Consider the following 14305-nt stretch of genomic DNA (forward strand, 5'->3'; position numbering starts at 1 on the left):
CTATTTAGAAAGAAAAACTTCCAGCCAGTTCCAGGAATAAATAAGGGGAAAATTATGTCATATACACATAGGCCAATGATTTTGAGTTGTTGGGAAGTTTTGGCTTCCATGATAGTTGCTGGCATACAAGCCAAACTCCCTGCTGTATTGCAGCAAGTGTACCTCAAAATAAAACTACTATAAGTACCCCCTATTAAGTTCTAGAACAGTATGCTTTACAGAATTATAATTGCATTATGTGAGATAATTAGGAGGAAGTGCCTAGAAGTATTGTTGGCTGGCTTGTGTATGAATGGTGTGCTGAAAACTACAGCCAAGAAATGAAATCATCATTATCTCACCTTTTTTAAAAAGACAGTCTCTTTTTAATGAGTCTCTTTATAAAACAAAAAATTAGATTACAGTAGAATTAAATCTTGGAAAACAAACTTACAATTTGGTTGCAGCTTCTGTCAGACTCTCATCGCCCTCTATCCGATACACCTTGCCGAACATCACATACTCGAAGCTATCGGCACGGCTTGGCTGACCATCATCGAGTGGTGTGTAGTCAGGTTCGTCGGGAAAACCATCTTCACGTAACGTCGTCGCCAAAACTAGACGGAATTTATCACCTAAGAGAGGAACGAGAAGGAGATGAATGAAAGTCGTTAATGTTTTCCTGGAACTGATTAAATTTTTATGTCACAGCTGACATTAAAATACTGGTCTTTTATTCCCTCTGTTAGAAATTTTCCAGAATTTTTTTTTTTTTTTCACATCACAATCAAGTAAAATACGACCAAGAAATTCATGGAATGTAGGAGAAATATAATGATTGAAGTAAAAATAGAAATTAAAAAAAGAAAACAAAAACATTGAAGTAAGGACAATTCTGAAACTCAAAAGATGCCAGAAACATTAACATATAACTTCTTTCCTTATGATCAAAAGGAAAATTGCTTGAATAGAAAATGGGTAACTTTGTAGAAAAATCAGATGAAAAAGGAGAATATACATGTATCTCTCAAAAGTACAGAAATGAGATTTATAGTGTCACCTTTAGAATACAAAAATTAATACTAAAGAGTTGCACTCTGTGTTACCGGTATATGTTTCACATTTTCGGGGAACAAAGAAGTCAAAATTGTTCACATTCCAAAGACAAACTGCCGCTACCGGTTACGTGCATACACCTACACAAATCACCGTGACGACAATGCACCATAACAGAAAACTACAATAGATGCATTCCTTAAATATTGTAGTATGAATAGAAACTTTGATGGTTCTTCTAATAGGGTTGTATGATTAGGAAGAGGAATGGGTTTTATTAAACAAGTATTTTTTGTGTGTAATGTGACGAGGAACCAAACACTAACAGTGTGATTTCTACAAACATTCAGGCCCTACCTATTCTATTCTCCTTTTTTCACAGGGGGACCTGCTTGCAATTCTTTTTATCGTAAGCGACTAAGCATATCAAACTTATATCATTAAAAAAAAAGGAAAAAAAGGAAACAAAGGAAAAGATTTTAAAACTTCTTTAAAATGTTGATCACAGATATTATCCAAAGACAATAATTTGGTGGATGACTTTAAATGTTTGCAGTTTTGCACCACGGAAATAAAAAAAGAGACAGAACTGTTTGATTAAAATAATGATGGCAGGACATGTTCATGGAAGAAGAGCTCAGCACCGGTAAAAATTATAAACAGAAAGAAAAAAAGAGAAAAAGAAGAAAAAGAAGAAGTAGAAGAAGGAGAAGAGGGACAAGAATGGAAAAGCAGAGCTTTGTTCCTTGAACAAAATGTTATAAAGTAATCCTCTGACTAAAAAAGATGAAATCATAAAATTTAAAAAAAAATCACAATTCAAATATAGATCAAAGGACTTTCAAAACTCTTTCCATTATTATCTCATATTGCTCTATCAAGGGAATCTCTCATCAAGAATACCTAATTATGCATGCAATGTTGGCTAAGGTAAAGCTTCATTACCAATTCTACATAAAGAGACCATGCATTAAATCATGTAGTATGCCTTCATATTACTTGGTCTGCCTACCCTTACTGGTATACATGATATATAATGTTTAAAAGAGTGAGCTGCTATATAAATTTGCGGTTAGAATCTACCCCTATCTTCAGATATGGATGAGGTCATTTGGAACGCGTATTATTTGTGCTGGTATGAGATCTCCTCTTTCCAGTGAAGCTAGTATAGACGAGTACCCCTATATATTGTAGCTTATCAAGGATATCTGATGAGTAAGCCATTTGGTAACTATCAGATATCCTTTGACAAAGAAAGATTGGCACAAAAAAAAGGGAATAGAGGTGTAAGGGGAACCAGAAAAGAAATGGAGCGAGGGGTACCCTTCATATCGTGGATTATGGTGAGGGGTGCCCCTCATATGCTGGATTATGGTAATATACTTCCCTTTTCTTTTGTCTTTAGCGAAGGCTTGACATTAACAGGTACCCTGGAAATATGGGTGCCCAAAGTTGAGACCCCTAAATTTGGAAGTTTTTACATAAGACTGGTACATACTGATTACTGAATGTAAAAAAAAGTTAAGTCTGGACACGCTTCAAAAAATTTATTTGGAGCGACGCTTTGATTGTCGCATAAGCTTTCAAACATTGAAGAGCAATAGCACATTGTGTTATCCTAGTTGCCTACATGTGCAAATAATAAATTTAACCATCACTTTAAAAAAAAAATGGTTTGTCCCTTCTGCATAGTGAAAAAACCTTAATTTCCATGAATCCAATAGCATATATTGAACAGGTCTATTTTTGAATAATGCAATATCATCGTTCTAGGCCTAGAACTATAGTCATTTAGATGTGGTATGAGGGTCTCACCTTAAAAAAACAATAAATCAATAAATAATCAGAAAAAAACATTAAAATAAAGAAGTAGTTCTAGTATTATAGTATAGTGTAATAACTGATCACTGCAAATATAAAAAGCTATCATCTGACATCACAAGACCAGTTTCATCGAACAAGCATTCAAGAAACATTACATTTACACAAGAGAACAAGATCTATGATCTAGACGATGTAGGCCTAGATCTAGACATAAAATTTCTAGTCTAGATTGATCATTAATTAACTTTAAGCAGATCCTTCATTCATAATTGTTTGATTCAGAAGTTTTATTCCATAAAATAAAGGACCTTTCAAGAATAGAATTGTGGAATTTCATTAAATTAACAAGAAAAATTCTTTAAAATAAACTATCAACATAAAAAGTAATCACATTGTAATTTAAATATGTGCAGAGTTGAAATAAAACCTCTAATAATTCCACAGAAAAGCAGAAAAGAGAGTATATTACAATCCTGATGGTATCAAAAATAATGTTTTTAAAAAATGCAGACAAGCATGACTCCACGAGTGAAAAGAGATTGACCTCCAAGAGTAAAAACAGATCAAATCGATTGAACAAACAAGTATTGGGACATAAAAACAAGTGATTGTGCAATCTAACTTACCATTGAGACCTGGTGAATATATTGCATCATGTTGGCAGGATTGCTATTATAATATGTGATCCAAAGTGAGGCAGAAATCCTCTGGAATAGACAACGAAGGTAGCCATTTTCAAGCAAGAAAAATACCACAGATTTGACTCAAACTCCGGTCCAGATCGGCATCCAACTCCAAAATGAGAACAAAACTGGACGAGAGAGCTTCCAACGTGTAAGTACTGACTGAATGCAGCTAGGTATGGATAATGCTTGTTCAGACAGGCAGGTTGCTATATATAGCCCATCGCATCATAGGCCCCTACATGACTCACCATGTGATTCGTGACTCACCCAATCAACCGACAGGGAGCAACTTCACCTCATGCATATTCATGACATAGTCAGCTGCATACCCAATGAGGGGAAACCTCCATGATTGATATTCATGAGGTGCTGAATCCCCATACACAAGCTAGTGACATTAACGCAGGAGGAGTGCACACTCATGAATATGCATAATACTTCTTGCATTGTACAGTGTGCAACAATGAACCAATGAGGAGTGTGTAGCAACGTGGCTAGTTATGAGGAAGTGTGGCCTGGAACTTCAGTGAGCCAATCACAAGGAGAGTTGATCCCTCCTCATGAATAAACATCAGTAAAACACCACAAGTTTAGTGGTATATTTTTCTTGGTTTTGAGAGAGGAAGAGTTCTGTATCCTTGGCAGGATGCACCTTCTACTTCCTCCTTCAAAGCTGGCCTGATTTTAAGACTTGGTTAATTTTGTACCAAATTGATACAAATAAAACAATACTTAATCAAATATACAATTTTTTTTTTGTTAAATGTCATACAACATTTGTTTCCAAGTAACATGCATTGTTGTTATAAATGGAGGGTTGATGAGGTACATTATCTTGTAAAACATAGACAAGTCCTCTGGTTATATCTAAATGGTGATCCTCATGAACTGACAAGTGACATTATTTCATGTATTTGCATACAGACAGAAAGTCCTATACAATATACAATTTTATAGTACTGTAGCGACCACATGTCCATAAAGACCACATGGCTTTAAATGTAAAGACCAGTTTAGAAACGCCCCCCTCTCAAAAAATGAAATGGAGCGCCAGGAGGTTCAAATCTGACTGACATGAGCACTAAACAAGAACCTACTATTATTATTATTATTATTATTATTACCAATCATGTGAAAGAATATGTTTTGACTAATATGTGATGATACAAATTTTGCCAAGAAACTGCCTACTAATTGATATATTTGGTAAATTATTATATCTACCTTGACCGGATAGATATCACACACATGTCGCGTAGTCCCATATACACCTTTCTGTGTACAGTGCTTGTAACTTTCCCAAGACTGGGCCAAATTTCTTATCATTTTGATGATTCCAGAACCTTGCAGTACACACCAATACTTTATATGCTAGATGATCAACCTTTTCTGATTGATTTCACAACATTTCTTTCACAATGCAATCGCATGACCATAACTGGTTCTTATCTTTAAAGACCTTTCCTTTCTCCCTTAATCGGTCTTTACATACATGTACATGTTACACTGTAATTTGTTTGGTTTATGTTGTATAAAGCAAGTCTTAAGCTGCTTGTAAACAAAAACACGTTACACAAGTATGCATGGACCCTTTAACATAAGAAAAAGCCCTATTCAATTTTGAAAATTTATTGTATTTCCAATCTTGCTACAATTAATCATATTTATCATAAGGTAATTCAAAATGGATATGTCATAAGTTAGTATGTGAGCTTTAAAAATATTTTCATTATTATGATTATCATACATTGTAGAGTTATAGTTGATTGAAGGAGATATTGGGAAATACAATTAATTTGGGAGAGTTACAAAATTGATTATACCTTTTTATGCAACAGGGGCAAGATGTATTTTCGGTGTATTCACTGAAAAGGCATAACAAGCTAAAAAAATCCTTGAAGTGAGACTGCTTTAGTGGTATCACTTGGACCATACAAAGTGGTTCATCTTGATCACTTATCATCATCAGGATTACATGGAATAAAAGTCTTATCAAACATGCATTGATACCAGGTTTACTTCCTTGAAGTTCACTGAGAGTTTCACCTCTCCTACTTTTAATGGGAAAAGAAAGAGAATTGATAGTTCAGTATTCTCAAAAGGTTGATTTTCTGAATAGGACCTTTTTGACCCCTCCCACTTTTAATGGGAAACGAAAAGGGAAGAAAATGCTCATCCTGGTTATTCAACATTCTGTCTGGTCTTCATCTTGTCCAAGAAGGGTTTAGGGTAAGGTATAGTGTTAGGTCCAGGGGTGAAGTCATGAATTTGGTAGCAGGAAATCCTAAAACTGAATGAGTATAGGAAGAAAGGAAATAAGAATTCTTCTTAGAAGAGAGATTCCTTTACTGGTATCACTTGGTCCATATCATGAGATTCATCTTTATCACTTATCATCAGGAGTATTACTAGGAATAATAGTCGTATCAAACACATGTATCCAGGCTTATTTCCTTGAGGAACAATCATAGCGTCATCTCTCCTACTTTTAATAGGATAGAATCAGGGGGAGAGAGAGAGAGAGAGAGAGAGAGGGAGAGAGAGAGAAATAGTAGTGGATAAACTGTACAATACAAGGTTAATTTCCTGAAAAACAATTTTTAATCATTACATTTTCAATTCCAGTAATTTCTCTCTTTTGTGTTGTTATTTCAGTTATACACCAGTAAGTAAATATTTACTTTTCATGTATCATATATATATCAAGCTGCTCCTTACATGTGCATTTATTGTAACTATATACTTTGCTGTTTGTAGGTTCAATAAAAATTCAATTAAAAACCAAAATAGAAAATATACTCCTCACTTTTACATATTATTTTGTTAAATCATATTGTTTTGCTCTTCCTGTATACATTATTCTTATTATGATGTGACTTCAGATATAGTATACAAAAGAATTTATAAAGTTAACAACTAAATCATTCATAGTTATGAAAAACACAAAACAGTGAAAATACATCAAATTAATACAAGGGGTAAGAACAATGTAGTTGTTAACTGTACATATAGATTTGGGTTCATTAAGTAAATGAAAGAAACATTTTTCTTTATCAATTACTATGCAGGAAAATTAAACCACAATAATTTTTTTTTTTTTTTTTTTTTTATAGACATCATGGGAAGGGAAATGAACCTGAATAAAAACCTGGCAAAATACTAGTACCCAAAATTCCCCACAGGAAACGACAGAATGAAAGTTGGACTTTCTTTTCAAAGAAACCAGTCATGAGTTCAAGAATCACACTTCAAAAATTAAAAGGTGAAAGGTGAAAGACGAGTTGAACATTGGTATCATAGTTGACTTTAAAGTTGGAATAACTTTGATATTACCTTTTTTCATGAAAAACATTAGAAATTGTCATTTTCCCTTAAGAAAGTTTTTGGTCAAACATGATGTACCCTCATGTTTCTTTACAGCCTAAGTCCATGGTAAAATCAAAGTTATCAAATATGCGTCCACACAGTACATAACCTAGGATGAGCAGCTCTTATTACCAATCATGTGAAATAATATGTTTTGACTAATACGGGATGATACAAATTTTCCTGGGAAACCACCTACTAATTGATATATTTGGTAAATTATCATATCGATCCGGCCTGCCTGGATAGATATCACGAATGCACTTCAACATTGAACATTTGGGCATATATTTCTGATTTATCTTTTGGGGAACTTAGGTTGAAGTATTGCCATCTAAACCTCTGAAGGCAATATCCAAACAATATTGGATGGATATTTTGCACCCAAAACCCTTGAACCGCAATTTTACCACTACCGGTCTTTACCTTTAAACTTTTGTAACCATAAGTGCATCTGCACAGTCACTATACATGAAAACTTTGAAGTTTAAAACCACAGTCACGTGAACCTCACCAGTAACTGCTGGTTGAGGTTTCTCGACAGCAGACAGCCCTGGTTAGATAAAAGTCTGATGAAATGAAGGAAATAAATCCAGCAATCTCTTTCTGCATCCCTTCCTGATCTACTTCCTCTGTACCTATGATCAACATGCCTAGATAGATAGATAGATCCCAGAACTGCCTAGCTCAAACAATTCTTTGAAATCCCTCCCATCTCCCTGAACTAACAGGGCCCATTCTTACAATCAGGCATACATACAAGTTTATATAATAAATAAATTATATAATATATAAATTTATATAATATATAATAAGTAAATACATGTATTTTATAGCATAGAGCTACTTGTTAACTCAATAATAATAATAATAATAAAAACGTTACTTATAAAGCGCTTACCACCGAAGTCTCTAAGCGCTATACACACAAAATAGACTGATATACAATTACATCTTATACAAAATTAAAATGCAAATAAACCTACAAATAACAATACATATGGAATACACATCAAAGTGAACAGAGATAATTAATCATCGAACGCAATTTTGAATAAATGTGTCTTGAGACTAGTTTTGAATAGGTTAACGGTTGGACAGTTTTTTACATTTAAAGGTAATTTGTTCCAAAGTTCAGCAGAAGCTTTGCGAAAGGAGCGATTACCATAAGAGAGAGTTGACACAGAAGTAGATACGAGGTTTAATTGTGAAGATGACCGTAAATTGCGTGAGGGTTTGTATTCCTCGATTAATTATTGCAGATAAATTGGTGCCAATTCATGAATGCATTTATAAGTTTATAACTCCTCAAAGTTTCCAAAGTAACTTGGCAAAAGAATATGGACAGATGGTCATGATAGACAAATAGTTCTCAAAATTATATTCCACTAGTGATAGATTTGATAATTTCCTTCATTCAGAGTTTGGGTATTACCACACCCCCCCCCCCCCCTTTATTGAAGGTGAAAACAAGTGCCGTAACATGATGTCAAACCATGTCTATAGCCTAGAGACTGCCCAAGGGAAACACCAAAAAAAAAAGGGGGGGGGGGGGTCTGCTCGCTATTTATAACACACCGCTATTCATTTAGTCACGCGTTATGGATAGCAGTCCTTATGAATAGCGAGGTAAATTGTCTAGGGTTTGCTCGCTATTTACAAGGGCGCCGCTATTCATAAAGGATCGCTATTCATTTTGTCACGCATTATGGATAGCGGTCCTTATGAATAATGGTCCTCTTGAATAGCGGTCCTTATGGATAGCGAGTTTGACCTGCAAAAAAAAGGGGGGGTGGTGGCTGACTGATACTCAATTACTCATGTCTGTAATGAGGTCACAGCTACATTGACATTCACAGAGATATATACACAACAATAACTCCAAGCTAGTTCTGCTTGTGCAACGTCACTTTACTAGGCTAGACAGAAATAACTGTCTGGTTAGGGGAATTATTTTATAATTAAAACTAAGGTGGTCAAGCAAGGTGGTCAGTGGAGACAGTCATAGTCTCAACAAAGGAAAAACCATTGACAGCTGAAGCTTTTTGTTTACAGGCATACTACATACATACATATTACACGGAGGTTTATATCTTCAAATCTTTAGTACTTGTAATAAATTTAAATTATAAAGACATGTAACATCATACTAAGCCCAGAAAATTCATGAATAGTAATTAACAATCACAAAAATACTTACATTTTTAATACAGTAGTCTGTTTCTACTTTTCAGTAAAGAAAGTAAAAAATCAGGCAAATTTACAGGTAGTCCAAACGCATGGACTACATGATGATAGCACAGGTGGAGAAAACCAACGTTGATGGAACGTATAATTGCCAATGCCCTCTAAAAGAATTCTTATCAAGCTATCTACTTTAAAAACAGGGGGTGGTGGGAGGGGGTGGTGGGAGGGGGTGGTGGGAGGGGGACCCAATTGAAACTATATCTTCTGAATAAAAAAAAATCACTTTCTAGTCTCTCTTCATCCTATAATAACATCTAGCTAAGGTATTGACGCCCAGTGGGTAATTACACCACCATTCAACCATAATTACTTAGATTAGTTGCTTGTTTGGACACAAAGGAATGATAGAATGCCCTTATTTTATAAAGGTTGTTATTCCCTCCATCTATTATCCCATGCCACTCACCTAAATGACAATGGAAGAGTCTTAATGGAGGGGCCATGTGGTTGGTGGCAAGTCAAGACGAGTCCGGACAGGTTTGGAAGAGAGGTGAGACTTTGCACCCCTATTCAAGGCCACCTAGTCTGAAATCAGACCCTGCTCAACTCTGCTCAAGTTTTGGAAGAGAGGTGAAACTTTGCACCCCTATTCAAGTTCACCTAGTCTGAAATCAGACCCAGCCCAACTCTGCTTAACTCTGCCCAACTCATGTTATTGGTAATGTCTATGTTGTGGTTATAATTTTTAAAATTGCATCTCTAGCAATTTTAAGAATATGGAAATAACAACATATAAGGATAATTGAGATGGAAAATAAACTGATAAACTGGTCCCTGCATATTACAAGTACAAGCAGTACAAAATTGAGCTAGCTATTGCGACAATTGCACTGCAGTTGATTTCCTACAATTACCAAATCCCTAACCTTAACCCTGGACCCAGCATTTGATATTATGACCCTGACCTTAGATCAACCTAAAACCCAACTGCAAACCTAACCCTAACCCTACATGTATATCTTTGACAACATTAAGCCTGGTGTAATTGTCGCTGGATCAAAGGTCTGTTCACAGGAAGTGTCATCAAAATGACAGAAGATCGTGTTTATCTCCAGAGTCCAGTACAAAGTAAACAAAAACAGCTGACTTGGGCAAACACAGTAGCATTCTAAAGAGCACTACAATCATCATTTACAGGTTTCATTTTATTCAAGTATACAAATTTGTCTATTAAATACATTTTCTTGGAAATGTTGTATGAAATATAAACTCTTTTCGGGGGGGGGGGGGGGGGGGGGGGGGGCGAGACTTAAGAGCACTCTCTCAATGAGCTAAAAGGATATATATATATATATATATAATATATATTTTATAATTATTTTAACTGTTTTTTCCTGAGAGGCCCTGTACTAATTATGGGTCACAAATACAGAGGAAAGTGAACAAGGCTTAATACACACATACCGTATCATTGATTATTATTTTTTTTTTTTTTTTTTATACACCATGATAAAAACAAAAAAAAGTAGATATATGACCAGGTTATACAATATAATACACATCTTCAAATCTATTGACAGAAATTAAATCTTGAAAGCTGAAATACTAATTGTTTGGTTTGTAGTGTTCTCCATTATAGATTTGTAAATGACTATTTTGAACTCAATATTGAATAGACTAGACTTGCAGACAATCCAGCTATTAAAACAAGAACTAAATAAGGGCTGCGTTATAAGACTTCACCCGAATACTATTATCTAGGCCTACTTGTGGCTGGTAGAAAACAACAAAGGCTTTCTGGAGCAAATAAATGTTTATGAATGGACTGCTGAATGGAATAGGAGCAATAAGAAACACGTTGATGCTTGTTGAAGTATCTATTAGATTTCATACAAATGATAATGATTACATAAGTGCAATAATAACATGAGCCAACAGTCTACATTACATGTAAACAGTACCTGATGATGAAGGCTTCTTATAGTTGTATAGCACTGGTGTCCACCTCGGGTGGGTGCTAGGGGTGCGCCCTCTATAATGTCTCACAAATTAGTGAGCACTTTAATTTTTTTTTTTAATCTCAATACCCCCCCCCCCCCCCCCCCCCCCCCCCCCGTTGAGCCAAAACAAATTGCAAACAATCTCCCTTGAAGCAGTTCCCCAAAATTGACAGCCTTGCTTTAATGCTCAAATTAAAAAAAAAAAAATTTAAAAGGAGATGAATGTACAGTACAAACACACTGAAGGACTATTGGACTAATTGACAATTTGCCTAGCAAAGAGGAAAGCCCTGCATTGGATGGTTAGAGCATTCATTTGAGAATAAAGAGGTTCTGTTTTCCAGACTAAGTACTTCATAAACACAGGATTTGTTTAGTCTGAATTGTCAGAACTAAATGCATTTACAGTATGTACAATTGTAGGCCCCTTTCATGTGATGTACCGGTATTATGTGTACAATACATTGGGTTTCCATACACTGACCAGGGTGCTGTTTCATAAAAATTCTTATCAATAAAAAATGTCAACATTCTATAAAAATATGCTCTCAGCCAATCAAATGCAAGGACTTCAGTAGCTTATAGTCTCAGTTATAACAACTGTCATATCTTGTTACTGGTAACAAGTTTTATGAAACAGAACCAGTTCTACTTCTTTTTCTAGGGTTTGACCAGTTTAGCACTCATGTACTTCAACATAATTTTATTTCAATGACTAATGCCTGGATTACATTTGGCCTGCGATTAGTCTACAGAGCCGTATCCTGCTCGTATCCCCTTTTTCGGGCGGCCTCTGTGCAGTGGCAGGAGGCGGCCGTGAGATTTTCGTACGGATTCACGGGCTCCGCAGCCTTTACGATTTTGTTTCGCGAGAAGTTAAACAAATTTGAAAAAATTGTAAGCCCGTAGCCCATATACATGTCGTAGGTGGCATTGCACAATCCCCCCACGGGTATCGCCCGAATTCCTCGCACTGATTGTGCAGCAAACGTACGATTTTTCGGTGAACATGGGGGCAAAGAAAATCGTACGGAGATTGTAGACTCATGGGGCATTCGCACGGCAATTGCACAGCTTTCGCAAGGTTGCTGTACGGTCACCGCCCCTTCTCCGCGCAACCTTTGCACGGAAGCTGCACGGGCTCTGTATGATTTCCGTGCGGAGGCTGCGGAGACTGCACGGCTACTGCATGCAAATTGCACGATTTCCGTACAATCTCCGAGCAGCCTCTGTACGGATTTGCCCCGGCGTGCCCCCGAGGGCCAATACAATAAATGGCACAATGCTCGTAGATAATGTAAACACAAACATCGTAGTCCGTAGCCTCCTACGATGTCTACGAAAAATCGTAGACTAATTTATCGTACGGCGGCGGGGCAAATGTAATCCAGGCATTAGGTAGCATATGTTGAATGATGCTGGATACAACAACCAAAGCATTCAGCATCTGATATCATTTTTTCTGTATGATTGATAATACTTCTCTACCAACCATCACCATCTCATCATCATCATCCTCTTCCCATCCTCTCATCCTAGATTCTATTTCTGGTTGCGTGAATCACTCTTAGTCATGAGGTACAGGTTAGCACATTTCACTCGTACTTGTCGCTCATTGTTGGTCAGTAAATATTAGATGGCGGATGTAGAACAACTACAGCATTCAACATTTGATATTATTGTTCTGAAATACTCCCAATTTCAACCCGACATTTTAATGAGATCATTACCCTAGAGGAAAGGGGACAATCAGAAGATTGGGTTGAGAATGAAGGCTGGGTATGGTGGTACAAAGAGATGGAGGGAGGGACAGAGGGATGGAAGGATGAAGAGAGAGGGAGGGAGAGAGGGAGAGAGGGAGAGAGGGAGAGAGGGAGAGAGGGAGAGAGGGAGAGAGGGAGGGAGGGAGGGAGTAAGAAAGGGAGGGAGGACGGCAGAGAGAGAGGGACAGAGGGATGGAAGGATGAAGAGAGAGGGAGGGAGAGAGGGAGAGAGGGAGGGAGGAAAGGAAGGAGGGAGGAGAGAGGGAGAGAGAGAGAGAGGGACGGAAGGTGGAAGAGAGAGGGAGGGAGAGAGATAGGGAGGGATGGAGGGAGGGAGAGGTAGAGAGAGAGAGAGAGAGAGAGAGAGATGGAGAGCAGGACAGAGAGAGGGAGGGAGATAGGGAGGGATGGAAGGAGAGAGAGAGAGAGAGAGAGAGAGAGAGAGAGAGAATGGAATACTATATTAATACCATTCAGATATATGCAAATTACCTAAGAGGAGTGTGAGTAGGAGCAGAGAGAGAGAGAGAGAGGAAGGGAGATGGGAGGAAAGAGAGTGAGAATAAGGGGGGGGGGGTTGGTGATGGAGAAAAATTATTAAAAAAATAGAGAGAGTAAAAATTAAATGATATTAATAATGTCATGATTATTCCTGCCATAGGGACCATACATAGTACATGTCCTCAAGAAATGAGCAACTGGCAGGGAAAGACACACGGTTCTATGATTTTTCTTTTCTTTAAAAGAAGAGAAATAGAAGAGAGGAAGAGACAGATTTGAAATTGGAGTGACAGAGAGACAGCCAGATATACATGTATATAGCATGAAAACTTGGAAAGAGAGGGAGAGAGGGAGAGAGGGGTGGTTAGAATTGATGAGGATGCAAGAAATAAACAATAAACGATTCTAGAGAGGAGGCACGGTGGCTCAGTGGTCTCGTAGAGCAAAGGTCTCTTAACAGGGAGGTTATGGGTTCAAAACCATGTCGATACGGTGGTGCCCTTCGGTAAGTCACTAATACCCTTTTCTAACTGCATTGATTTTCATCGGATGCATCCGGACGCATCCGATGAAAGTGCCAGTTAGAAAGCAACAGAGGAGAAAAAGGCGATTAAATAGCCGATGAAAAGAAGAGAAATAGGCGATTAAATTCTCCTGCTCAAGAGCAGGAGAAATTCTCTTTCTATCGGTGTGACACCGATGAAATTGCCAGTTAGAAAACGTCCGGGAGAAAAAGGCGATTAAAACAGCGATTAAAATGGTCAAAGGGCGCAGTATACGCGCGCTTTATCGTAACCAACTGTGTTTGTTGACTTATGGTTGAACATGCTGCATGCTAGCTAGATGGAGCGCGGGCTTAATCATTACGCAATAATTCTTCACTTCCGGCAAGGGCTCGCCACAGCGAGTGAATTTCACCAGCAGTTAGAAAGCAACAGGGGGA

General features: G+C 37.1%; 1 protein-coding gene across 1 annotated transcript in view; it reads right to left on the reverse strand.

The window, feature by feature from the left end:
• Positions 1-14305, reverse strand: part of LOC591688 (DNA-directed RNA polymerases I, II, and III subunit RPABC3) — a 48443-nt gene that overhangs the window by 15632 nt on the left and 18506 nt on the right. Inside the window, exon 3 of the mRNA XM_791239.5 lies at positions 434-614. Within this exon, the coding sequence (XP_796332.2) occupies positions 434-614 (181 nt within the window). The remainder of the gene's footprint in view (positions 1-433; positions 615-14305) is intronic.

This window comes from Strongylocentrotus purpuratus, unplaced genomic scaffold (genome assembly GCF_000002235.5).
Source record: "Strongylocentrotus purpuratus isolate Spur 01 unplaced genomic scaffold, Spur_5.0 spur5_scaffold_1, whole genome shotgun sequence".
NCBI lineage: Eukaryota > Metazoa > Echinodermata > Echinoidea > Camarodonta > Strongylocentrotidae > Strongylocentrotus > Strongylocentrotus purpuratus.